At 45.2% G+C, this 27775-nt stretch overlaps 1 protein-coding gene across 13 annotated transcripts in view; it reads left to right on the forward strand.

Moving 5' to 3' along the window:
• The window catches only part of Ptprt (protein tyrosine phosphatase receptor type T), a 1081821-nt gene that overhangs the window by 267258 nt on the left and 786788 nt on the right, over nt 1-27775 (forward strand). For all 13 annotated transcript variants that reach the window (XR_005976047.1, XM_041670836.1, XM_041670844.1 and 10 more), the window contains exon 2: nt 15831-15956. Coding sequence is in view for 12 of the 13 variants with exons in the window: in XM_041670836.1 (XP_041526770.1) it covers nt 15831-15956 (126 nt within the window). In the remaining variant the exon portion in view is untranslated. The remainder of the gene's footprint in view (nt 1-15830; nt 15957-27775) is intronic.

Consider the following 27775-nt stretch of genomic DNA (forward strand, 5'->3'; position numbering starts at 1 on the left):
TCCAGTTTGCTTTTCATCATACTTTTCTTTTGAATGTGAAAGGCGGGAGGCAAGGCCTTTGGAGTAGTCAGAGTTCTTTAAGGATGTATACAAGCAGAAGTTAAAATTTAGTCTGCGTTAATAGAACAAGAACAGTGTGTGTGTGTGTGTGTGTGTGTGTGTGTGTGTGTGTGTGCGCACACACACGAGAGAGGAGATTTTCATAACTAATTACCATGCACATACCTGGTGCCATCAATTCATAGCTTATTTATTATAATTTAACACCCAAGAGCACCTACAATAACCTGGAATATTATAGTACATAGATGAAAGAAATATCATAGATGAGAATTTTCAAGAGTCCTAACTGTGATGTGAACTTGAAGGAGCGTTTAAACGAGCTATTCATCATAGAGAAATAGGCCTGGGAAGATGGCTCAGTGGTTAAAGTACTTGCCTTAGAAGTATAAGGGCTGAAGTTTAGATCACTACAACCAGGTGGGCATGGTTGCTTGTCTGTAATTCTAGGCAGAGACTGGGCATCCATAGAGCAGCTTGGCCGTCAAGACTAGACATAGCTATGAGCTCTGGGTTTGACTGAGAATGCCTCCGTGGATAAGGTTGAGGAGCAATTGAAGATGATTTCTGACATCAACTCCAGGTCTCCACATGTATATTCACCATCCCACAGAGGTGCCTATCCACATGCAAAAACATGCACGCATGCACATGGATAGCACACACAGTCATGGAGAGTGACAAAGGAAAATACTAAGTGAAGAAGAGATATTAATCAAGCTGCAAGAGGGTGTATTTTTGGCGTCTGTCTCTAAAAGCTTGATACCGTGAAGCTGCTGTTGCTGAGAAATGATCCCAGGAACAGCGTCTAGAAAGTCAGAGAGAAGATAGTCCCTAATGCCGATAGTTTTCAGGGTAATGCAATGCTTGTAGTGGTTCTTGGTTATTAGAATTTTATTTTTTCTTGTAACTCCTTTTCTCATTTTAAATAAATAGGGTCTATTCCAATTTTACATTCTTTTCCTGGAAGATTGTACCTTTGCCAATGTGTTTATCCTTCAAGCGTCACAAAGCTCAAAATGCTTCTGGAAGGGCCACAGAATTCTCTTCTTCTAATTAGACCTTCACTCTGGGAAAGGATGAATGACCCATCCCGGGTCCTGGGTCATGAGCTGGGCAGCACACACAAGCAGGGATTCTTCGGGGTTCTTCTCACCCATTGGATGAACTCTGTGTCCTCAGCAGGGCATGTCGCCATGTGGGTTTGCTGTTCTAAAGCGGACTCCAGTTATATCTGTAATGGCTAGGACCCTGGATGACCAGGGAAGGTTCTCTGATTAGCCTTCTTCAGAAATTTCCTTCTCCAGGAAGTATTCACAGACTTGGTGGCTTACAGAAGACGCGTCCCTTGTAGTGGTCTTAGAGTTGAGTCCACCTTTCAGTGTGACTCGTACAGGGCTCATGGCTACTTGTTTGGGGTGTTGCTGCTGGCACTTATCTTCAAAGCCATTTTGCTATTGTGTTCTATTTTCATTCTGCTCTTAGCTCTTGCCCTTCCAGGGTGAAGGTTCTACTAGACACTTTCAGAGAACTGACATGCAGCAGTGAGGTAGGAGAGCTGTTGGTGCAGGAAGCAAAGGCTGCTGAAGTGAGATACCCTGCCCCCCATTTAGGACACTCTGGGTTCAGTGTTTTGCATTTTATTTACTTTTTCTGAAAGTCCTTAAGAATCTACAAATGTATCACCTAATCCTGTCGTCGTCTCATTTTACCTCAGTTTCTCTCTGTGGCTTTTTATTCGTGTGTGTGTGTGTGTGTGTGTGTGTGTGTGTGTGTGTGTGTAAGAGAGAGAGAGAGAGAGAGAGAGAGAGAGAGAGAGAGAGAGAGAGAATATTTATGTGAGTATGTAGGAATTTGTGTGTATATTCATGTAAGAGGCCACTTCAGGCATTATTCTTCAGTTAACTGTTCATTTTATTTTTTTGAGACAAGACCCCTGGGTCTCTCGGTGGCCTGGAACTCTCCACTTCAGCTAGGCAGGCTGGCCAGCAACGCCCAGGGATCCACCTGTTTCCATTCCCCCAGTTGTAGGATTACAAGAACACACCTTCACACAGGTTTTTCACAGAGGCTCTGGTGCTTGAACTCATGTCCTCGGGCTTGTGCAGCGAGCATTTACTGACCAAGCCATCCCCCCAGCCCTTCAATGATGATGCATTGTGCTTTCTAGCTCATGCCAGAGCTCTTTTCAATACACATTAGCAATGCTTTCTTTTTCTATTTTTCTTGAATTCATTTTCCTAATCTCTGATTCTTATGTTCCTTCCAAATTTTTTATTTCATGACTATAGGTAGGAGATATCATGGGGAGGGAGAGATGGAACCTAAACCAAGTCTTCTGTTGATGTGGTTTCTAATCATTAGATGTGGTACATTTTTGAACTTGGGCATTACAGTATGGAAAAACCACACAGGCAGCCTAGTTAATTCTAGGCAGAGATTTAACAGTTTTTCTGTACATTCTAACAAGGGTCTAAAAGTTTGCCATTTGTATCTCAAAATTCATTTCAATTTCTGTAATCGTGTTATCCTTTTTCCTCATCTCCTTCCCTGTCCCACCACTATGCTAGTTCCTTTGCACTCCCTCTGAAAGTTTTCCCCTTTTCCAGGAGTTTCATGGTCATTGGGGAAAGGTTCTATGAGAGACAGCCAGGCGCTTCCAGCCAGATCCATCTTCAACAGAGTGCACTGGGCCAAGGTCACGCAGCCGGCTGGCAGCAAAGCCAAGTCTTCAATGCAAGGTTTTTTTCTCCCAGGCAAATCCTCAATCTTCAGGACCACCTGCCTCCTTGTCCTGTCAGGGCCTGAGTTATTATGTGATTTAGCAAGTGGCAGCTTGGTAAAAGTTCATTTCTGTTTCAGAGAGTTTTTGCCTGAGGTGAAGTCATGTCGGCAGGGGCTAAACTTCTGCTTTGGGCCTGCATGGATTTAAAAAAAGAGTGTGCATTGAGCTGGGAATTGCTAAGTGCTTGTTCTAGAGATGAGAAACGTGTTTGTGTGTCCTGGACATGAACTTCAGGAGTCCGAGAGGCCAGGATGATGGGGTTTTGAGGTACCGATTCTGCTTTATGCTGAGTACCTTAGCAAGCAATCTTCCTGCCTTTTGAAGTGTTCATCAAAGGCCACTTCTTTAATTCCTACAATGGTGCTCCCTTTCCATTGCGATATGCCCCTGCCTAGGTGAGTTTTACTTCTGCTGGGAACCAAAATATCAGTATTTGAGAATGGACAGGCTGGCTGGCTGAATCGAGGACAAGCTAATACAGATGTTCCAACAGTTAACCTTACCATCCCTGAGACCAAGATCTGTGGGTGGACCCAGTACTAGCATTTGAGTGATTTAAGCTTCAAATTATTTGAGGCCACTTTATGCTTTGTCCTTAAAAGCCCTTTATTCGACTTTTAATGTCCATCTAAGAGGTCATGGTAGATGAAGCCATCTGGTTACCACAGTCTGGCTAGCCAAAGCTAAACTGTCTGAAGGGGCTTCCACGAGCAGTTATATTTAGCATAATACTCAGACCTCAGTAAATATGCTATCTGCATAGTTGCCGGTTTGGTGATTTATGGAACTCTGGGTGCTATTACCAGGCTTAATGAATGGATGGGACCTTGGTCTTTACTTTAGGCAATTAAATGTTAATATACTTATAAAATTAAAGCATGTGAACTTGTATCCATCAGCTGGACCTTGCTATCTCTTAGGTTTTTGTATGCATGACATTGTGAAATAGACAGATGATAGCATCTAGAAAACGGCCAGAATCAGCCAACAGAGGGGATGTGCACTGGATTCTGAAGTTGTAATGGTTTCAGCTCATTCACCTCTCTATGATTAATTATTAAATCGTGGCATGTCTGTTATGATCTGGTAAGACCATGAGAATCCATGATGCTGGGTGGTGGTGACACGCACATTTAATCCTAGCACTCAGGAGACAAAGGCAAGCGGAACTCTGTGAGTTCAAGACCAGTTTGGCCTGCGAAGCCAGGTCCAGTATAGCCAGGGCTGTCACACACAGAAACCCTGCCAAAACCAAATCAAACCAAAACAAAACAGCAACAACAAAAAGAACAACAAGGAGAAATTTCTGGCTTGATTCTGGGGCCATAAAAATACGATATTTAATAAGTCCACTTTCTGTAGACACCTTCCATTCATTCCCTCGCTCAGTGTTGTGTTTCCCTCAGACTGTAGATGAGTCCTGAGTATTCCGTGATGAATAAGTGGACATAGTCTTCCTATCTCAGATGGTGACCTCCCAGGGGCAGACAGTAAATGAGTGTATGAGCATCTGGAGACTGCAGCCAGGGTGCAGAGGCAGCAGCCTCCTCAGGCGCAGACAAGAGGGGAGGGGCTATTTTTGTCTGAATATTTGAAACGTCTTCTCAGGGAATTTGAATTCTCACGGGGAATCATCTGGAGTGAACCTTGTGAAGCTCCAGTGTGTGAATGATCTGAGCAAGAAGTGCAAAGATCCTAAGCACACTGGGATCTTGGCTTTGGCTTCTGAGGACTTCTGATGCTGAGTACTCCTGCCAGAAACTTTCCTCACCTTACCCCAAAGGACGGAAAGTTTTCTCCCCAAGATGGGGCATGACCTATGGTCCCCTCTGTCTTTTACTGTTCCCTCTAAATAAAAGTGAAAGAGTCGTCGCTATTGTGTGGGAAAAGATCAAAGTTGTTCTTCTGGCAGCCGAGGGGGTGAAGGTCTGGCCAGGGTTCACGACTTCCGTGTTCCGTCCCAGCTCTGGACCCCTTCTCTTTGTAACCTTTGCCCTTTTGTCTGTTTACCCACCTGTAAAATTAAGAGCCAGACCAGCTGATCCTTTGTTCTTTGTGTTTGACAGGGCAGTGGAATCCTTGTGTCTGCTCCCATGCTGTTTGGGGGCAGAATGAATTGCTCTTAGTTGTGGCTTCTTTTCCGGCTGATAGGATTCTCTCCCTTACCCTTGACTTGACCCTTCCTCGTCTGTTGTGACTGAAGGTGACTCTTTTTTTTCCTCAAGATTCATCCTCTCATTGGTAGGTTGAGGCTGAGAGAGAGCTTGCCATACACTCTCCATCGTAGTCTTCTCGCTGTCAGAGAACATCACAATGCCTATGTACAAACTGAACGCAGGAAGCTCGGGCATGAGAGAAGGTGGAGTTCTGCTGCCGTGTGACGTGGTGAGTCAGACAGAGGCCAGGCAGTCTGTAGAAGTCAAGGGGTCCTAGGAGAGGGCTTGCTTACTGCCTCTGGAACAAGTGAAGAAACCTGGGCCATGGAGACCGTCTTTCCCAAGGTCACACAGGAGTAAGTGCTGAGGGTGCTGGGGTTGCTGTGCAGTTCCTTGTCACTATGGAAACTGCCCATCCATCCAGGACACACATGACAAACTTAGATATGGCTTCTTTAATGCTTTGTATTGAAAGATTTTGCAAGTCAAATGCATGTAAAACATTTAACCTTTCCATTTTGGATTTATACATGAAGATTAAATATTAATGTTTCAAGTACTTACTTGGTACCTACTGTGTGCCAGATGCTATTTTTGGTCTTTATAGACTTCAAGTTCATCCAGTCCTCTTAACAGTGGTAGGGGGTGGAAACAATTAGTATTTTAGGCTTACAGATGGCAGAAGGGAGGTTCATTGAGTTTTCATTGGCCAAGGTCATACAGTTAGTAAAACAGAATCGTTTAATGGCTGACTCTAGGGTCTACAGCTTTCACCATCCCTTGGGCTGTATCTTCCTGGACCAAGATAAGCTTCCTCCAATGAAGGTAAGTATGTCTGTGAATCACAAATTTCAGTGTTCAACTTCACAGGATGAAACCATAGCCCAGCAAAGATGCGAGCAGACTGATTCCAGTTCGAGGACATCCCCGCCTCTATTGCCCTATGGTTTTCCCGTGGTGCTCTGCCTTGCCTTGATTTCTAAACACACTGCTGATCTCAAAGACACTCAGTGGCAAGGCCATTATTCTTTCTGGAAATGTCCTGACTGGCTCCCATCTTTGTTGCCTTCATTCTTCGTGGGCCATAGTGAAGCCCAGATCCTGGTGAGAAGAACCTGCTGACCAGATCACACACTATTTCCTGTCCTTTTTGGGGACTGTCCAAGCCGTCAGAGAGGCATCATCTCATGTATCACACTCCTACCATTTAAAGAGCTCTGAAACATCCTTTTCCTATTAGGACTATTGTTTCTATCTGTTGAGTCCATGAGTATTTGACATTGGATGACTTTATAAAACATTCTACTAATTGGATTTGTTAAAGCAAATAAATCAAACACTAATTGGAACGTGCCCTGCCATTATTTTTGCTTACTGAATTAGATATAATGGTGTGAAGGCCTTCTTATCATATTTGTGCACTTATTTAAACACCCCCCTGGCACACACTTTTGCAAATTCAATTAGATATTCAAAAAAGAAATTCAATTTATGCAAGACTGGTTTACATTCATTCCGGGGGCAAGACTGCACTCCCCACGACATGCTGCTCACGATTAATAAGCCCTACTTAGATCCTGCCCAGCCTTCAGAGCATCTGTCTGCACGAGGGGAGAATCTCAATGACTCGGGGGCTGGAGCTCTTTAGAATGCTTGTGTCCATAGAACAAGGCTTGCTTCCTGGGCCTGCAAACTACTGTGCTTGCTCGCGCCCCAGCTGCTGGCTGACAGCACAGCTATTGCCCTCTCGATTTCTTCATTTTACAGCGCGGTATTCTGTATTGTAGTTTTGTGCTGGCCTCACAGTGTTGGTAGCCGAACCTTCCTTGGAGTCTGCCTTGGTTGACAGACACAACGGGATTAAATTCAGCTCTGCCCTCCATCTGATACTACATGCGTCTTCTGCTCTAGCTTCAGTTTTCTCGTCTGGGTATAGTGGCGATGTCAGTGTCTCACTCAGGAGGTGTTTTTCTGAGTCAGGGGTTCACTCAGGTGGTCCCTTTTCCCAGAGCCAGGTGTGTGATATCAGAAAACAGTGGGTATGTCTCTCCATCTCCCAGGGAGAGGAAGAATCAGTCTCTATCTAAGAAATGGGGATTGAGTGTCAGAAACCACATTGCATCAGACACTTGAGTGATGACGGGTGGTAGGTACTGTACTGACACTCAGTGATCGTGTTAGCGTTGAGAATGTCCATGTCACTGAATTAGGATTGTTGTCCGCACCTCAAGCCTGAATCTTCCCTGGCTTTTCAATATACCACGAGTAATGGGTTTTGCATTTTTAAATGGTTAGGATGATAAAGGAATGTTATCTTGTGATAAACAGTTTATATGCAGTTTTAGATCCAGGGAGTGCTGGGCATGGTGGTTCACACCTTGGGAAACAGGGGTACGGGGGACGACTATGCATTTGAGGTTAGCCTGAATTATCTAACAAGAACCTGTCTCCAGTAGAACAAGGTCATTATTTTATTTTATTTATTTAGAAACACAGCTCTTCTCATTCTGTACACATTATGCCACCATAACTACAGTGCCTTGCTGAGCATTAGCAACGGAGCTCAGGGCCACTGTGATAAGCAGAACCATGAGGTAGCCCCAAAGATGCCTGACCTGCACAGGAATCTACATCCTGTAGTGTCCCCATCCCCTACACGGCAGAGTACATACAGTGTGCTTGTTCCATGCCTCGGTTATGTTAGTGGCGAAGGTGAGAAAGTGTCAGATGTAGCTAAGGTCCCAAATCACTTGACCACAGTTAGTTCTAAGTGATACTCTTAAATGGACAGGCTACATCAGATAAGTTATGCAGAAGAACGAGATCCTGCTTTAAGAAAGAGGTTGCCACAGAAGGCTTATGCAGGGGCCACGTGGTCAGGAATTCTGGGTAGCATCTGTGGGCTGAGAATGGCTGCTGGTGTAGTTATCAAGAAAAACAGGACTACAATCCTGCAACCTAAGGAACTGGATTCCACCAAAAGCCATGCGAATTCTAAAGAGAATTCCAAGGTTCAAAATGAATACAGCTCTGAGGGCACCTCGTTTCTGTCCTGGGAGGAAACAGTCTTGCTGATATTGGGGCTTGGGCCTTATAGACACTGCGGATACCAAGTAGGCGTTTTCAGCTGCTGTGTTTGTGGCAAATTATTGGGAAGCCATAGGAAATGAATGTGTTGCTGTGGACTGTGGTTTGTCTTCCCCAGAGTCTTCTGTTGAGATCCATATGCTTCATTCCTGCTTCTAACACGGCTAGCTTTGAATACAGAGTCTGTGCCAAAGTTAGATGGGGTCACTGGGGTGGGTGGGATCAGCACTCTTTAGGCAGGAAAGAGATCCTAGAAGTCCAGTTGTCTTTCTGCAAGCATTCCAAGGGAAGGCCATGTGGGGATCTTTGAGAAGGTGGTCATCCACGGCCAGGAAGGAAGTGATCCCCAGAACCCCCCTAGCCTGACCTTTGTGTGGAACTTTCATCTCCAGAACTGGGAAGAAACAAATGTCTGTTTTGTATGACTCTTCCTGGCATTTTGTTATGGCAACATGAGTGGATGAATACAAACCACAAAGCTGGCAATATTTACTCCTTGTTCCTTTATGGAGAAAGTTTGACACCCCTTCCAGTTAAGAAGTAATAAAAACTGCATAAATGGCTCATTAGTTAAGAGCATGTTCTGCTCTTGCAAAGGACTTGGTGGTTTACCTCTACTGTAAGTCCAGCTCCTGGAGATTCATTGTCTGTCTCTGGCCTCTGCAGGCATCAGGCACATGTACAAACATACATGCAGCCATTCACTCTTATATATAAAATAAAAACAAATAAGTAAGAATTATTTAAGTCACATCTCTCTTTCTGATTCCCTGTACCCATATATTCTCACTATCTCTGGAGTGTGTACAGCTCCTTCAGTGTTTAGTATGAGCTGTCTACACATCTGTGAGTAATACATGGATGGAGCTGGTACCATCTTCCAGCAAGGAACCTTCCTGCTTGATTCTCAGCCTCCCTCCATCTCTGACCCTGCTCTCTGCATCATGGTCTCTATGGCAAGCTGAAGGTACAGAGCCTACTCCTGTGCCTTGATTTCTAGACTTGAGGATTAGCACATTGTAGGCTTGCAGCAGCGAGTTATTTGGGAGCAGAGGACATGAAGACTGGCTCAAGACCATCAACCAGTTCTGTTTACAAAGGCATGTTAATTGCTATGGCTACCTAATCTAATGGGTAAGTGTGTGTGTGGACTGAGCTAGTCTGGGTTCAAAGTCAAGCTTTGCCACTTGAGATTATTGTGATCTTGGAGAACATTTTTGGAGCATTCTATATGTTAGTTTCTTCATGCATGTCATGGTCATCAGTGATCATGTCTAGCTCATGCGTTGGCTGTGATAATTAATTGGCTGTTATAGATAACCAGCACATGCTTGGCACAGAGTTCTGTCTGTATTATCATCCCTCAGATTGGCATCTGCTCTATAGTACTCTTCTTTGTCTCTGTGTCCTTATGTTACCATTCCTTGACCCTAGAGCATTGCCGGTTGGAGTTGAGTCCTTAGCAGGCTCTCCCCACACCTGTTGCTGCAATTCTAATTTCTCTTATCCCAATTCATACGAATTAATATAAATCTAATTTATCATATCCTGTTTGTCCTGTCCTCAACTTCTCTCTTCCAAGGTGGCCTCATGGTTTCTCTTTAGTTCACTATTTGACTTCCCTTTCCACTCAATTTCAAGTCTCAACCTTTGCAAAATTGGGCTAAATACTCTTAAAAGTCCCAGCCTGAACACTGAGCCCTCAGTCCCTCCCCTCATGAAAGGTTCACTGAGTTCACTGTGACCCCCCCAAGAGAAAGGCATAGATGGACTACATTCCCTGTGAGGGCGGCAATCTGGCAGTTTGCCACGAATAAGGTTCATTTTAATGTATTCAACTACTCATTGAATAAAGTCAAGCCCACGCTGTGGCTCCACTTTGGTGGAGACTCCCGTGGCCTACGTATGTTCTCTTGGATCTTTGGAACCTGTGACTGGAAAGATATCACCCTGCAACCTCAGATGTCTCACATCCTGTGACACCAGAGGTGTCCTCTGAGCGCCACAAGCGTGACACTGTGTGTTCCTAGTACGTTCTGTTTTAGTTACACAGACCAGGGTAGGAAGCGTTCCTTTGCCTCCCCCAGGCCAGGTCGCCTCAGTTTCTGGTTGTGTTTGTCAACACTGTGAGTTACTCCACCAGCAGTACTGATCACGCGGAACGAAACTGAAGGCAAATCTCTACTTTTTTATAGAAATAATTTTCCTCTCTCATGTTTGCCCTAGTTTCCTATCTTCACCTCGCTTCATGGCTGGATATTAAAGGCACTGCTTTCTATTCTCAAAGAAGCAGGATGCGGCTCAGAGTCTGAATATGGAGTATTCTGGAGTATTTCTAAAAGAGGCTGTGCCAGAGCATTGGAGAGTTTCAGTTCCACGATACCAGGGCGAACATCCCACTTCCTCTTCTTCATGTGTTTGAGCTGCTTCTAGGGGGTCCGTGAGGCTGCATCTGTAAGATGGGGTAGACACAGCAGCAGGGTGAAAATAGTGTAGGTAATGGCTGATCGTAGACGGCTGTTCATAAAAAGAAGTGTCGCTGTTGTTGTTGCTTACTGACGTCATGCTTTTTCTCCAGCTGGGTAAGTCCCTTGGGAGTTCTGCCATGAGGTTCCATGTAGAAAGGCCGAGAGCAATGCTTCTTTCCCACAGCAAGAACTGACAGATGACCGTCTCTGGGCAGAATGTAGCCTGCCTCCATTATTATATATGAAGTTTTAAGGGAATGTAGTCACACGGGCTTGTTTCCATATTGGCCATGGTTGCTTTTGTATTGCGAGGGCAGGGCTTAGCAGTTGTGACAGAGACTGTGTAGACACAAAGCTAAAGATATTTACTATTTGACCCTTTGTAGAAAAGTTTGCTTCCCATAGGTCAGGGAACCCTGATTGCTCTTCGAGCAGATGAGGGAGGGGGACTTGATCGGGGGGAGGGGGAGGGAAATGGGAAGCGGTTGTGGGGACGAGGCAGAAATCCTTAATAAATAAATAAATTAAAAAAAAAGAAAAGTTTGCTGAAGCCTGTCTTTGAGAAGAGTTGTGGTTTTTTCTGTTTCTGTATGCAAACAGATTTACATAGACATCAGCACAGTTCACATGCAGTGCCTGGCACCCAGCAGAAGGTAACAAATTTTCCATCCCTCTTCTGAACTTAATTCTGCTCTGGAACACATAGGATCATATCTGAGAAATGCAGAGGCAGGAACATTTATATTTTTATTGAATTCTATTCCTCTCACATTTCCAAAAGAAGAGCTCATGTTTAAAAAAAATTCTGATTGGCACTATAAACCTTATTTTTGCTTTAATGTCTCCTAAAGTGTGTAGCCCACACTATTTTTACTCCCTTACAGATGCTGATATGCTGCTATACATTACCAAATCCAAATGGATTTTCAAAATCCAATTTCCTTGTTCCAGTCTTCCGTTTCTCTGTTGACTTTTTATGTCTGACTTGCATCAGAGCATCCGGGGCTTTTGCCACGTTTTGACCTCGACCTGTCCAGTGAAATAGCTCGTGTGCTCAAGAGGAGAGTCCTTGGGTGGTGGCTGCCCTTCCCTGTCCTCCTGTGACTCTGTGAATCTCCATCAGGCTCGATGGTGGCTTCTGGAGGCAGCCTGAGCTAGTTCTTGGAGCGGAGGTGGAGACGAAGGTGCTATTTCCTCCCGAAATGATTGTGCTAAGGTTGGCATGGGTTACCTGGCACTGCGTGCTCCTTGTGTCTGAATGAGGTCAGTGTCCAAATGACTTTTCTTCAGGGATTCTTTCCAATCGTATATCTTCCTTAAGTGGCGTGCCACAAATACCTTACAGAGATTGCTAGGCCTTTCGTGTTATGGTCTCTAGGGAAGACAAGTAGATGTCATTTTTGAATGATCAGCATTACCTACAAAAGTCTTGAGGTCTTGGGCATTGAATCAGCATTTCTTGCAGTGGGTTTGGGAGAGTTTTGATTTCTTTTCTTCTCTTCTCCTTTCCTGCTGATTCCTAGTGTCCATGGCACCATTACTTACTGCCATTTCTGCATCTCTGTGGCCTCTGTGGGATACTAGCTACTTCTGATATTCTAGAATACTTAGATCTTAGGATGAGAAGGTTCCTTGTGGCCATCTTGTTTCTATATACCAGAAACTACATGGGAATGGATGGGAATGGTTCGGAAATTGTCTCTAGAGGCATGTCACCTGCTGTCAGTGCCCAGTCTCAAGCTCATGATTGCCCTCATTCTTTATCTGTTGTTTAGGAGGAAGGAAATGCAGGAATGATTGTGTTGGAAATCATCCTGAAGTGTATTTTTTCTCCTACTAGTTTGAAACATGGTCTACCTCGAGCCACGTGAGCAGGGAGGAGGTATCTATTGGTTGGCACTGGGTCCCAGTTGTTTGTTTATCCTGGTGGTATGTTTGGGTGATGCTATCAATTTATATTGAGAAGAATAATGAGAAGCATTTTCATGAGACTCACCATGTACTCCTTGTGTGGATGTAGTCTCAGATCGGGGTGGCGTTTCATTATGGGATATGAGGGTCACCACGGATATTTCTGTAGAGGCTTTTGTCTGATCTGTGTTCACGGATTTGTTGTCATTTTCCTTGGACAGTTTGGCTTTTATTATGAGAACACAGTGTCCAGTACCTGGGAAGCTTTTGCTGTTGACAGAGGGAGAGTCAGGAGCTCAGAGTCGGGCGCATAGCCTCATTTAGGCAGATGGACATGTGGGAAATTAAAGTATGGTTTCACAACTCCCTCCTTCGACCCTGCTTTGCTCTTTCTTTCCCTGTCCTCAATGTCACCGGACTCTACATCCTCCTTCTGAATACACTGGGCTGATGCAGTGGGATGGTGAACAGTTAGCATCTCCTAAAGACGCTCTGCTGTCTAGGTTTCACACAGAGCATAGATGGGAACTTAAAATCCACAGGTCATATTCTGTTCTTTGCTCAAAATCTGGGTGCTGTGGAAAAGTCCTGACTGTGTGCCTGGCTGAAATGCAGATTGTGTGTGTGCGTGTGTGTGTGTGTGTGTGTGTGTGTGTGTGTGTGTGTGATGTTGTGTGACACAGGGGCCTTTATCTAGAACTGTTCTGTGGTGAGACATTAAAGACATGCATAAGCCATGACAAACTCTGGTATAAAGCAGGGTCTGAATATCCGGAGAAAACAGTGGCTTGTGACAGAGTATGGTGCTGCCTTTGCTTGCTCTAGTAAGCTCCCCTTGTATGAACATTCCACTGTCGTTCCTTCTGTCTTTGAATGCTACCGTCTGCAGCCTCGGCCACCAAAGGCCTTTGCAGCATCAGAGAAGCTGGGAAGGACAGCGTGTCAGGGGTGCTTTCTGTGTGTAGCCCCTGTCTCCGAGAGGTTGTCATGGTGGAGGGTCATGGTAGTGAAAGTCCGCTTCCAATTAATGCTGAGAAATCTTGGACCACTCCAACTTGGCGATTCTCTCACCCACTCCCAACCGTGGCCTCTGGAGTACACACTTACATTTGCAAATCTTCTTCAACTTGCTTAATTATTGCTTGTCTGCCTTACTACTCTTCAGACATCTCTCTGGAAACCCCTGTGTAGCCAGTGCTAGCACTTTATCTATTCTTTAGCAAGGGACTTTGATGAATCAGCAAAGAACTACAGTAAAGCAAATATTTTTCCACCAGGACATCAGTCACGGTCCCACCCAGAAATTCCCGACTGGCTTTACTGCAGATTTCAGTTTTTTGTTGTGTTTCTTGGAACTCTTTACCTTTTTGTTCCTCTCTAGATGTTTGTTTTTGTATGACTCCTATTTATTTAATGCAAAGCACTTCTCAACTCCTGCCCCTCCAGAATGGGACCAGTCCTCTATTGCTGAGCCCAGCATTCACCGGGATACTGTCATAACCTGCTCAAGTGACTATAACAGAATATCTTAATCTGGGTGCTTTATGAACAAAATAAAAACTTGTTCACAGTTCTGGAGGTTTAGAAGTCTGCAACAGGACAGCAGCTGATGCAGGGTCTGACGACAGCCCGTTCTCCTCCTTGCCCCCTTTTCATCTTGTTTACATTTCATTCGTTTTGTTTATCACACAAAATCATAGGTTTGATTATGACATTTTCACATGTACTTTCTTTTCATTGGCCCCCCTCCCCTCCCCTCTCCATCTCCCTCTTCCTCTCCTGTCGTCCTTTCATGTTGCTCTCATGTCATATGAATTCTATTGTCCTCTTCTTGGCCTTCCTCCTGCAAAGCTCACTCGGCAGAAGGACTGAGTGGGCTCCCTAGGGCCTCTTTCGTCAGGACAGGAAGCTCCTACCTGAGCACCAAACCCTCATAACCCAGTAGCCTCCTCAAAAGCCCCCCTCTTAATCCCACTTCCTAGGAGGTGAGTTCCAGCATAGGAACTGGAAAAGGACACAGGCTGGAGGCCTGCAGTGAATGGGGCTCAGCTTAAGATGGGGACATATGGGAGTTTGGAGAGGGGCAGGGTGCTGAATGCCAGGGAGACAACACAGGGAAGAGATGGACTAGAATAGGAATGGGTGTGGACCACCAGCCAGGAGGCCATGGCAGATGCAGGCCAGCAGGTTCCAGCTCCTTCTGTGGACCAGCCTGTGCTCCTTTTGTGATCTCCGTCCTCCGGCCTTCTGCCTGTGAAGATGCTCCTCTCCCGCCAGGCCCTGTTAACTCTCTCCGTTAGAATAGTGGGCTCCTGTGTCTCTGGTCACAGCAGCTCTCCTAGTTGGAGCCTCCATTCTAATCCTTTATCTCATTCAATGTCACCTTGAGTGGAATTACGACCCAAATATATGCTGTTTATCCTTGCCAATATGAAACAGACACAGCATAATGTCAAATGAAGGATGGCTTGAACTTTAGGGGAAAACCTAGAAACCCTCACTGTTGACTTTCTCGTCTTCCAAATGCATGGTAGTCTAATTCTTTACCAGTTTGTTCTTCCAACTCCATGAAACATGGGTTTTCAGTCTACTTTTACAGGGAAGAAGGTGGGGGGCGGGTGCAGAGTATATTCTGTGTTTACTCTTCATAGTCAATCCACTTAATAACATATCATAAGGTGGGTGTTCCCTTCCGCTGGTGGGGAAACTGAGACTCCCCACCTCCCGCCCCTGGTGTGAATCAGGTGGCTCAAGCTCACAGTTTTGCAATCCTGAATGGATCCTGCTGGATTCTGAAGCTCCTGTTTGTTCTGCAGCATCCAGCATCCCTTATCTGGAGCTGGAAGCCGTTACAGAGGCATGCCCTGGCATTCCTTGTCCCTACTCAGAATGAGACATTCCTGTTTATATTCTCAGGAAGTCAGACTGAAATCAATGTAACTAGCCTTATTAACTTTTTAAAATGGGGGACGGGTCACCAATGCCAGAAACTTTTCTGGGATCGCCAAGGCAAATATAAAAATCTAGTTTGCCTGTTGCCTGCTTTTGGTTCTTTCTTTTTTCTTTCTCTTTCTCTTTCTTCCTCCCTCCCTCCCTCCCTCCTTTCTTTCTTTCTTTCTTTCTTTCTTTTTTCCTTCTCTTTTCTTCTCCTTTTCTTCTTTCTCTCTCTTTCTTTCCTTCTCTTTTCTTTCTCCTCTTCTTTCTTCTCTTTCTTTCTTCTCCTATTTTGGTTTGGTTATTTTTCCTCTAACACCCCTCTAAAGTTTAAAACCCAAAGCTGTAAATGAAGAATTGGTGGGGGAGGGGTAACTTGCCAAGCTTCATGCATGGGGCTGTATTTACCCATCTCTCTTTCGTCTGCAGGTGGCTGTTCCTTTGATGAGCACTACAGCAACTGTGGGTATAGCGTGGCTCTGGGCACCAATGGGTTTACCTGGGAGCAGATTAACACATGGGAGAAGCCAATGCTGGACCCAGCTGTGCCCACAGGTATGTGACCCATCATGTTTGGGGCTGAGATGGAGGTGGCTGGCATTTGCAATGGCTCATGGGGAAGGACATTTTTATGGATTGAGGTGAGGGAATAGTAAGTTAATATGTAAATAGTGAATTGCCTGTCTTTAGAGGTGTTCAGGCAAGGCTAAGTGAGTTCTTTAGAATGGAGTGATAGTTATAGGCCATCAGGATCCAGAGACCTGTGGGATTATTTTTACTCAGAGATTTTTAAGCTCTGTCTATGCATAGGGTATCACTGAGTTTTGCTGTGGTGTCTGATGGTAATGACATTTTAGAAAAAGATGAGATTGCTCCTTTTCTCTATAAGCATGCGTTGTACACATCAGGACGTTCCCACTGTTAAATTATTATAGCTTTGGTGACTGTCCTAACATCCAAAATACCAGGCTTATTTAACCAATGTAAAGTCTTGAAGGATGCCTGCATGAGGCAGGCCTGTGAGAGAGGTGAACCTGCTGGGTTTTAGGGGGTGTGTTTGGAGGAGGGATACACATACTCAAATAGAACCCTGTCAGAGTTGGTGAATCGGGCAGGGCATAGCAGCAAGGTTGCTTGGTGATGTGAGCCAGGAGGTCCTACATCCCTGTGAAGGTGAAGGTTATCCTTTTGAACAGTAGAAAAGACAATTGGCTATAGGACATGAGAGGACGTTGTCTGTGGAGACCTCCTGGCCAGTGGCTCCATGTAGCACACACATTGACTTATATTGCACCAGCCCCTCAGCCCTTCCTAAGTCTCACCCCTGTTTCTGCTAGTTCAACCTGTCCTTAAACGCTAGAGTTCTTTGGACTTTTTCTGTACTCTCCTCATGGATGGCTTCTCCAACACCGTTGCTTCAGGTTTTATCTGAGCACAGATCTGTGACTCCCACTGCTATGCTCTCTTGGTCAACTCTGGGGAGAGGGTTTCTGGGATATCAGTAAGTGGAGACAGAGGAGATACTCAGAAGAATCTAGGGGCAGAAATGTCCTCTCTGACTTTGAGCTTGACTCCAAAGCAGGAGACCTCTGGCTGGATTTGCATGGTTCCTACTAAGGCTGCGTCATGTCTGTTTCTCAGGAGGGCCTTGAGTTCAAGGCTATCCCAAAAGGAAAGAAACAAGCCTGAAGTTACTAAATTGTAAATTTCAGATTAGATGGGGTCTTATTTTGTCTGAGCAGAGGTATCAGTTGTCACATATTCCAATGACTAAGGCAGCATGGGAAAACTGTATCTGTTGCCTCCTTGTGGTTTTTAGTAATGCTGACTTCATTTCTGTAGTATCCCCGTCATTTGTCCCATTAGGATCCCAAAAGCTAAAACACTTGTGCTTAATAAATAAATTAACTAATTCCAATGCTGGAATAGAACTCACTATGTAGATCAGACTGCTGTTGAATTCACAGAATTCAGTCTGCCTCTGCCTCTTGAGTGCTGGCATTAACAGTGTGTTTCACCATCCCTACATGTTCTTGGCCATCTTTGAGACTGATCAAATCTGGATCTTATAGTGCATGCATGTGTGTGCATGCATGTATGCATGTGTGTATGAGTGATGGGTGTGCATGCATCCATGTGTGTATGCATCAGTGTGTAAATGTATATATACATGAGTGTTAAGTGCATATATGTGTGCATTTGTATGCATCCATGTGTGTGTCAGTGTGTGTGTATATTCATGCACGTATCTGTATATCTTTAGCCCACTCAAAATCATGTAGTGTGTCATGATCCAACATTTTTAAAATTAGCCTTCCTTCTTTCCTCCCTTCCTTCCTTCCTTCTTTTCTTCTTGAGATAACATAGAACTTAAGATCTTCCTCCTAAGTGATGGGATTGCAAGTGTCTACCAACATGCCTAGCTAAAAGTGAACTTTTAATTCACTCTTTCCCCTTCCATGTCTATGCACTCTCTGGAATGATTCAGAAGCCAGTGGCTCTATTTGTTCCCCCCCCCCCCCCCCCGTGTGATAGTCTCTTCATCCGAATGTCTCTCCAGTTCTGACTCCATCACAGGTCTGTCTGGTTTCATTGCCTAGACTCTCATCCTTCTGGTGCAGATCACCTCTGTTTCTCTTTTGGGAACCTGGGGAGCTTTGTTCTGGTTCTTTGAGTCATTCTTTTGAGTTCAATCCGTACAGAAGCCAAAGAGCTTCTGGTGGGATACAGAGCTGTCCATTCCCTTGCCCCTTCATCCCTCTGAAGTTTCTCTATTAAAGATTTTTGAGGTCTCCTGATGCTCTGAGATGACAAAGTCCTGCTGTCCCCTTAAGACCCTGACAGCTAATCCTGCCTCCACTTCCGCCCTGACCAGTTCTGCTTCCCCTGTGTTGCTTCACATGGGCTCCCATCAGTTGCTGACAAACTCTGACTCCCCTGCCTCAGGAACTCGCACATGACACTCCCAGGAAGCCCTTCCCTCTAGTCTGCCCTGACGTTGTGACTTCTTCCCATTCAGTCTGTGGTGGCTCTTGGCAAAGATTCCCACATTGTGACTAACGTCCCTCAGATGAGAAATCCACGTAACTGGGGACCACAGTAGCCTTGTTCACAGCTGCATCGTCAGCAGCTGTGGAATGTGGTATGACAGATGGAGCATTCACGTCACAGTGTGCTGGAAGGGGGCACGGATGGGGTCACGTACTGAAGCAGTTAGTAACAAAGACATGAACTACAGTTTAGAGACCTTTGACACTCTTCTTCCTGATCATGTGCTTATCCCAATTGCGTTTTCTTCCTATTATCCTTCCCATTTTACAGAGAAGAAAACCAAGGTTCTAGGCAGCAACCTGGCAAGATGGATGCCTCCTCCTCCCCTCCCACTTCCCCTCCCTGAGGCATGATGATTACTTCTAATCTTAATTTTCTCAGCCCCTTATTACAGCCAGAGTGTCATTTCGTAAATATTGGATCATGCTAATACAATCTTCTGAGCATTCCTAATAGAGGCATTTGATAGTGATCGCTGAAATGAGTCTGTCAGGGGCTCTGTGTGCTGCTCAGGCTGAGAGGCGTGGAAGCAAATTTGGATGAGGGGAGAAACTGTTCTTACAGGCAGTGGCCAGAATCTTACTCGTGTTCTGTGGTCCAGTACTTTCCATCTCTTCGGAAACCTAGCTTGAGTTTATTCAGATGGCCCTTGCTGTTTATTGATCCCCTCTGGGCAACAGGCTCTGTGTCATAGTTGGCCTGAATAGATAGGATCATGTCTTTTTGGAGCTTAATCTCTTTAGTGGCTTGGCCTTTAAGTAGACTGTGATCCACACACTGTGAGACCTACCCAGTCCTGGGCCATCTAATGCCGTCTTTTTGCAAACGCTGTCCCTTACCTCTCAGTGCTCTAGATACCCTGGCTGGCCTGGTGATCGGACATGTCACATTCTTTCCTGGCATAGGAACTTCACACATGCTCGCTGGAATGCCTTTCTTTATCATTTATAATCTTCTTCAAGTCTCGGCTCATGCAGCTTCCCATAGACACCTCTCCTCACTGCACAACTGAAGGAGGTTTCCTCAGGTGTCTGATTGTCGCCTCCAGTTCCTTGCTTTCAAGGCCCTTGTTATAGACCCAATGTTAGTTTCGCAACAGCTGCGGAAAAACACCTAAGAGAACCAACTTAAAGGAAGAAACATTTATTAGGGCTCAGGCCAAGGTGAAGTGGATCTATGGCTTTGGACCTGAGGCAGGTATAGCAGAACGCAATGGCAGTGAGGATGTGAGACAGAGGATGCCTCCCCGCATGGAGTCCAGGAAGCAAGGAGACAGAGAGAAGAAGTCACATGTTCAGTGATGTTTGTCCCTCAGTCTGGCTCAGCTTTCTCAGTTCCTCCTATTTTCTGCTAGTGCATTCAATGATTAATCTATCAATAAACAAATCCCTTGGGGGGAGCCCTTGTCATTCAATCAATTCTCTAAATTCCCACTTCTGAATGTTGCAGTGGAGACCAAGTCTTCACACTTGGGTCTTCTAGAGATATTTCAGATTCAAACCACAGCACACATTAGCTTCTTCCAGTCTTGTGCCAGAGCGGAGTGATGCTGGCACCGGGATGCTCCTGAGTGATGCTGGCACCTGGATGCTCCTGTCCCAGTTCTCTCACTTCTCACTGGAAGATCCGCGTGAGAGCTCCCTGGAGATGGCTGGGTGAGCTCCCTGGAGATGGAGTGGGTGAGCCTAGGTGGGCCTCAGGTAATGTTAGCTGCCCCTAGACTCTTTCCTTGTTCTGGAACCTTCTGGAAATGTAAGAGTAGGACCACCTGAGATCCCATGCCTCCCTCAAGCCCACTGATACTCAATGCTACTTCCCAAGGGGGAGACGTTTAGCAGCTGATCTGGCATGAGTCACACAGGCAAGAGAAGCTTCTCACTTCCCAGAATGCACTGCCTGTAGTTCAGCCCCCCGAATCCAGTACTGTCCCCCTGTCACACTCTTCCCCACCTTCTCCATGGAGAAGTCTTTGGGCCAGCATTCCAGGCTTCAGATCTGCTTTCCGTGCATCATGTCTGTGGCTCCATCACAGAGGACTAGAGTAAGGCTTGCAACACCCACAAACCCTCTCTGGGGCTCTGTCTTATCTAAGTGTAGCTGCCACAGATCCTTACGCTTGGCATGAACTAAAGGTTTCCACACAGTGGTCCAGACATTTATCCAGAGGGAGGGGCCTAACAATGCATGTGTTGTAGGTGCCGTGTGCGTGCGCGCGCGTGTGTGTGTGTGTGTGTGTGTGTGTGTGTGTGTGTATGGGGGGGCTGACATGAGCACACTTGCATCTGTTGGTACATTGGTATGGTGTGCCTCTGAAGGTCAGTCTTGGGCATCTTCCTCAGTTGCTCTCTACCTTGCTTCATTTTTACAGAGGATCTTTCTCCTTTACCTGGCCAGCAAGCCTCAGGCATCTCCTTTTGTCTACCTTCCCAGGGCCAAAATTCTACACGAATGCGAACACACTGAGCTTCTTTATATGCTTCTAGAGCTCCATCTCAGGACCTCATGCTGGCACGGCCAGTTGTTTACCCACAGAGCTACATCTCCAGGCCCACAGTGTGTGACTCTCAGGTCACATGTCTGTGTGTACAAGAAATTCTTCATTTCTCCACTTTACATCACCTTAGCTTTGACTCTGATCCCACAGGGAGCTGAGATCTTAAATTTTACTCGTTTATTCTGTGACTATCTTGAGGCTTATGCTGGTCATTATGATTTCATTAGGAAGTCTTCTGCGACCTCCCCTAAATCCCTTTGTTATGGATTGAATAGGTATGGCTCCCATAGACTCATGTGTTTGAATGTTTGGTGTCAGGAAGTGGCAGTATTAGGAGGTGTGGTCTTGTTGGAGTAGTTGTGGTCTTGGAGTAGTTGTGGGCTTGATGGAGTAGTTGTGGTCTTGTTGTAGGAAGTGTGTCGCTGTGAGGGCAGGCTTTGAGGTCTCATATGGTCAAACTACAGTCAATGTGGCACACAGTCTCCTTCTGCCTGTGGATCAAGATGTAGAACTCTCAGCTCCTTCTCCAGCGCCATGTCTGCATGCATGCTAGCATGCTTCTCTCCACGATGATAATGGACTAAGCCTTTGAAACTGTAAGCCAGCCCCGATTACGTATTTTCCTTTATAAGAGTTGCTGTAGTCATGGTGTCTCTTTACAGCCATAGAAGCAAATCCCGACTAAGACACCCTTCCCTATTCTGCTTCTTTCTGAGGCTGGGAGCCTTTTGCTGGGACTAGCTGGCCCTGGTTCCCACTCATCATCCTGTCTTTGGCCTTTCCCGCAAGTGCTTCTGCAAAGCAGGGTGGTCCAGCAAGTCCTTCTCTGAATCCTTCCAGGATGGGAAACCTCCTCTGTCCCCTGTTTGCCTCCCCTTAAATGCAGCCTTCTGTCCCAGCATTTCTATAGTCCATGGCAAACTCTCCACAGTAACTCTAAACTTTTGAGAACCAGAGGAAAGAAAGCAACCTTGACTTTAAGTAGCTTCTCTCTGGACCACACACATGCAGGGAGAACAGAGAAATACCAAGTTTAGTAGTTGTCTGTAATGTTGGAAAGGACAGGAGTTAGAGATAATCCAGGAAGAACATGGGACACCCTGCAACCAGCCCACTCTACCCATCAGTCTCTCCCATGGGAGTAGATACAGCTTTCACCATGGCTCCGGGCTCCCTTTCATGCCCTTAACCTCTTAGGCCACCTGTCTCCGCCTTTCTGCTAATATTTATGGAGGACTGCCATCAGCTATGGACTGAACTGTGCCTCTTCAGAGGGCATGTAGAAGTTCTAAATGCTGGTACTTGTGCACTTGACCTTGTTTGGAAATCATTTGGAGTCCTTATTTCCATGGCTTCCTTAAGATGAAGACATACTGATTTTATGGGGTGTCAGTCTAATATGGCAAAGAGGAGGTCTAGGTAGGGTTTCTGTTGTTGTGAGAAAACAGCATGACTGAAATCAGCTTGCAGAGGAGAGGGTTTACTTTATCTTACAATGCTTGGGTTGCTGTTCTTCACTGAGGGAAGTCAGAGGAACTCAGGGCCAGAACTTAGAGGCAGGAACTGAAGCAGAAGCCCTGGTAACCCTACTCAGCAACTTGCTTCTCGTGGCTTGCTTGTCTGCCTTATTTATCCATCCAGTGCCACCTGCCGTGGGTGGCAACTCCTATAATGGGTTAGCCTTCCCACATCAATCAATAACTGAGAAAATGTTCCAGAGGTTTGCCTATTGGCTAATCCCACAGAGGCATTTTCTCAGTTGTGGTTTCCTCCTTTCAGATATGTCCCAGTTTGTGTCAAGTTGACAAAACCCAGCCAGCTCATGGGGCAGAGACACACAGATACCCAGGGGAAAAGGTCACATGAAGATCAAGGCAGATATTGGTGTAATGCATCTACAAACCAAGGAAGGCCAATGGTGGCCAGCAAAAGGCAGGGCCTAGCTAATGTAGAAAAGGCTGCCTTCCTGGAGCCTTTAGTGGGAACATGGTTCAGCGTGATTCTGAACTTTTGGCCTCCAGACCTGGGATAGAATAGGTTTCTCTTGTCTTCAGTTACCAGTTTGTGGTAGGTAAGAAAGTTGAAGCCCAGTCCCACATCAGTGCCCCTGCCCAGCCCTCCTTCCCAGGGCACTTTTTCCACACAGGAATTTATCCAAGGGCATTGGAAAGGCTAGAAGCTGGTATTTACTTTGTGCCTACTGTAACCAAGAATTGGATTAGGCATTTTCCCATACACTATTTGATCTTCTTTTCAACACCCCCCAGCAGTTCCATGATACTGTTGCCTTTTCATCTTGGAGTGTACTGGGTCCCAGAGAACTAAGTAACTGGTCCAAGATCACGTAATCTCCACAGCAGGGGAGGCAGGCTTGGAATCCTGGCCAGTGAAATATAAATTGTGTGCATGTTTCTGTCATCAACTGAGTATCTTTTAAAATGATTTCTATTTGCAGTGTGATTTATGATGGCAAAACCAATGCATATTCATGCAGGGGAATATACACAATAGGCACAGCTACAGAGAACAAAGTAGAAGTCATGCATGCATACAAATACACATAAATATGTTCCTTCGCATGCTTTTTGAAAAGCGTTTTCCCATATCATTAAATATTTCTCAAATCATGTTTTCTAAAAGCTTCAGGGTTTTCCATCCCAACGACTGATCCACAGTTTATTTAACAACCCAGGCTCATTGCATATTTAAGTTCCTTGTATTTACATCTGAACCACATTGCAGGCACTCTTTGTGTGCATACACCGGCGTAATCTTCTCCAGTAGGACTTTCCAAACTTGCCTTCAGTGGGATATGTTTCTGTGTTCCCTCATGTACCCCCAAACCAGAATGGTTACTCATTATTTTTAAGATATGGGGGAAGAACACGACCCCCATGTCAAACCTGGTTGGGAAAATACTTTGAAAATTCTAAAGCAGCAGAGGAGTTGGGGGCTCATGGCAGTCTGCTCAGAGTGACGGAGTAGCTCATGGTTTGATTGCTAGAAGGATGGAGACTCTCTGCGGTGTTTTAGAAGGAATTATTTATGCCAAGATGGGCGTCACCTATACAGAGCATCATGGGATTGCCAGCGTTGATTAGATGGATGGCAGGTTTGTTCATGATCTGTTTGCTAAGCTAGATTTTGTTAGTTTGCAGACAAGGTCAACATCTTACTTGCATCTGTCACTGCAATGCTGGGATTTAACATGTAACTGTCAAATTAATTACGTGTGTGTAATTGTGCATGTATATATGTGTGTGCATGTAAGCATGAATGCATGTGTGTGTGGTTGTGTATGTATGTGTGTGCTTATATAAACATGTGTGAATGCTTGTATGTATGTATGTGCCTGCCTATGTGAGTGTGTGTGTGTGTGTGTGTGTGTGTGTGTGCATTTATGAACTTGCCTGTATGTGCATGTGTATTTGTGGAGGCCAGGGACACGCGGTGTCTTTTGGGATCGATCACTGCTCTCTGCTTTAATTGCTGAGGCAGAGCTCTTGCTGAATCCAGAGCTCACCAGTTTTGCTAGACTAGTCATCCAGCACACCTGGGAATTGCCCTTCTTCATCTCCCATTTGTGACTCTCAGGACTGTAGGTTACTGCTGTACCTGTTATATGGATGTTGAGGATCCAGCCTCCAGTCCTCATGGAAATGCAGCAAGTACCTCATCCACTGAGTCACCTCTCCCCTGCAGTATTACTTATTGTGTGTGTGTATGTGTGTGTGTTTGCTATGGTAGTGGTGTTGAGGAACAGTTTCCAGAGTTGAATCTCTCCTTCTACTATGGGTTCTCACTGAGCCCTACCACTGGCCTGGGTGTTTTCATGATATAACTCTGGCATCCACCCTAAAGGCCAGCTTCTTCTACCTTTTCATCCCCTTCCTTCCTTCCTTCCTTCCTTCCTTCCTTCCTTCCTTCCTTCTTTCCTCCTTCCATCCTTTCTCCCTCCCTCCCTCCCTCCCCTCCCTCCCTCCCCTCCCCTCCCTCCCTTCCTCCCTCCCTCTCTCCCTTCTTCATCTATCTATCTATCTATCTATCTATCTATCTATCTATCTATCTTCTCTGTGTCTGGTTTTGGAAGACCATCTTGCTAGGTAATTTTAGCAATCTCCCATTGAAATGAACCTTGGAAAATTATAGAGCTAAGACACTCAAGTACCAACTAACAGTCTGAGATGGCTGCACAGGTAACCTGGATGCGGCCATCTGGACTCTCCTGCCATGGATTTTCATTTAGGAGTTCTTGAACAACATCCAGAGCTTGAGAGTTGGGTGTCATGGGAGAGTGGTAGTGCTTGACCACAGTGCTGGAACTAAAAAATGTTGCTTTCTGGCCAGCCAGAACTGCTTTATAGTCTGCTTTTCAAAAAATTAGTCTTTTTTAAATGACATTTAACAGCATTCTTTGAGAACATTCCTAGTTTTGAGAAAGATAGTCGCAGTTGACTTTTCTTGTTAGCCGCAAGCCCTAGGTGTCATACCGTCATGTCTTTGCTGTACTTGCTGAACCATTTGGCTAGAGAATCCACCATGTCCAGCTTCTCCTATCAGAGCCCACCTCTCCTAGAAGGCTTGCCTGGACTCTTCTAATCACTTTTTTCTCCATTGTGCTTCTCTTGTTGAGTTTACCACTGGATGTTGTATCTGGTGCTGCACTAGGGCTGAGAGCCTCTTCAAGACATGGATGATGTTCATGTTTCCAGTGTTGAGCACATGGTGATGCACAGATGGACTCGGTGGGTAGTGGGATATTAGTGGAGTTGAGGGGAAGTGATTTCAGAAGCACTTTCAGCTCTGATGTTTTCATATGCTCAGAAGCCCTGTGGCCTTCACAGTTTGAGTGTGTTACTGTTTGCTGGATGAGGTTGTACCGAGGAGCATCAAATGGTTCATCCTTGAAGGTCATTTGGGGCTTGTTTTCCATTGTTCCTTGAATTCGTAGACCAGGTAAAAGAATTTTGGGGATACTCCCTTCCATCATACAGAAGTGGGACAAACACTCTGAATGGTGGGGAGTGGAATTTGGGAGGGACACTCTGGGGAAAGCTTTGTACATCCCAATCTCATTTATTGTTCCTTTCAAAGTATTAATGCTAAAATGGCCCAGATACATGGTCTTTCTCCTAGTATCACTAATAATATCCTTTATCATAACATCATTCCTAATATCACTCACTACTGATTGGTTCAAAACTCCATCTTCCTAGATTCCCATTCAGCTTTTCTTCCATTTGTCTTCCCTCATTAATGATAAAATATTGCATATTAATTCTTTTAACAATGTCTGGTTTGTACATATGTGTTAATTCTTTCTCGTTCTTGTCTCAGCTGATCTAAATATCACTATTTACAGATCGGCATGTGTTGAAAGAGAAAAGGAAATGAGAGAAGGAAGGAGAATAAGAGAAAAATAAGAGAAAAAAGGAAAGAGGGTACTAAATGACAGAAGATGACAAGAAGACAGAGAGAGCATAGATCTACAGTAATTAGAAATATACAGATACATATATATTATAAAGATTACTATAATTGTCCTGATCATAGGGGAGTGGTATTTATATAATAGTTATCTTGCAGCAGGGTGCTATTCTAAGCAGATTAAAGACATTCACCAATGTAATCCCTAAAATATTCTTCTTAAGTACATATTATTATCTACATCTTAAAAATGAGGAGAGTCAGGCACAGAAAGCTTAAATGGCTCGTCTAGAGTCACCACTGACATGTGCTTGAGCAAGGATGCATCCTCAGGAAGTCTGGGTGGGTTCATCCTCAGGAAGTCTAGGGATACAGATTCCAACTCCTTCTGCAGTCTCCTGACCGATCTGTCATCCATCTCTTCTTCCACTACTGTATGCACGTTCAATTGGCCCTCTAAGACGACCTGCTGTCCTATTGGGTAGATGAGACATTATTTATGTGCTAGGGTACTAGTTAAATCAACCCAGTACCAAAGAAATGGCAGCAGAGAACAATGTGTAAAGGTGCCCGGCTTCCAACGCACTCAGACAGAAGACAGCCCTTGTCTCAGACGGCTCTCAGAAAATTGCTTACGAAGCATCTCATCTTATGAGATGGTCTCCTGTGTACCTGAGACTCCACAATTAATTGGGAAAACTGCATTAGCCTGTGATGACCCCAATCAGTGCTAGTTTGGGATGTTTATAAGGATCACAGAATTGGTAGAAAAAATGGGCAGGAAATTGAATGCAGGTTTAGTAATTATAGCAGCGGATATGACTGTGTAATAAGGACGGCGAGCTGTTGTTACAAACAACTGTCCTAAGGATTGCTTCGGGCAGCAAGAAAGCATCCTGCAGTGTTCAGAATGCACATCTGCTAGATAAACAGGGTAACACATCTGTGTTAGCGCACAGGTGGGTGGCTATTTTAATATGTGGGTTTCTAGTGACATCATACCTGGATTCCAGATGTGTCACATGCTCAGCAATATATGGAAGAGTTTTGATCTTCAGTCCCCCACCCCTCCATCCCATCCAGGTCCAAGGTCTGGTCCTCAGCATGGGGTTAATGGGAGTTGGTGGAACTTTCAGTGGGAAATGCTAGGAAGTGGTCTTAGGGTGTTGGAGGCTGTCCCTGAAGGGATAGTGGGACCTCAGTCTTTATCTTCTCTCCTTCTTTCTGTTTTCTCCTCCTTCTCTTCCTCTTCCATCTCTTCTTCTATGTCTTCCTCTTCCTTTTCACCCCCATCTCTTCTTCCTTTCCTCTTAACTTCCTGGAACAGAAGGTTTTGCCTCTTCATGTGCTCCCTGCCAGATGTACTGCCTCACTATAGGCCCAAAGCAACAGGAACAATTTA

This window comes from Microtus oregoni, unplaced genomic scaffold (genome assembly GCF_018167655.1).
Source record: "Microtus oregoni isolate MIOR12 unplaced genomic scaffold, Mior012 000020F_ref0000438, whole genome shotgun sequence".
NCBI classification, from domain to species: domain Eukaryota; kingdom Metazoa; phylum Chordata; class Mammalia; order Rodentia; family Cricetidae; genus Microtus; species Microtus oregoni.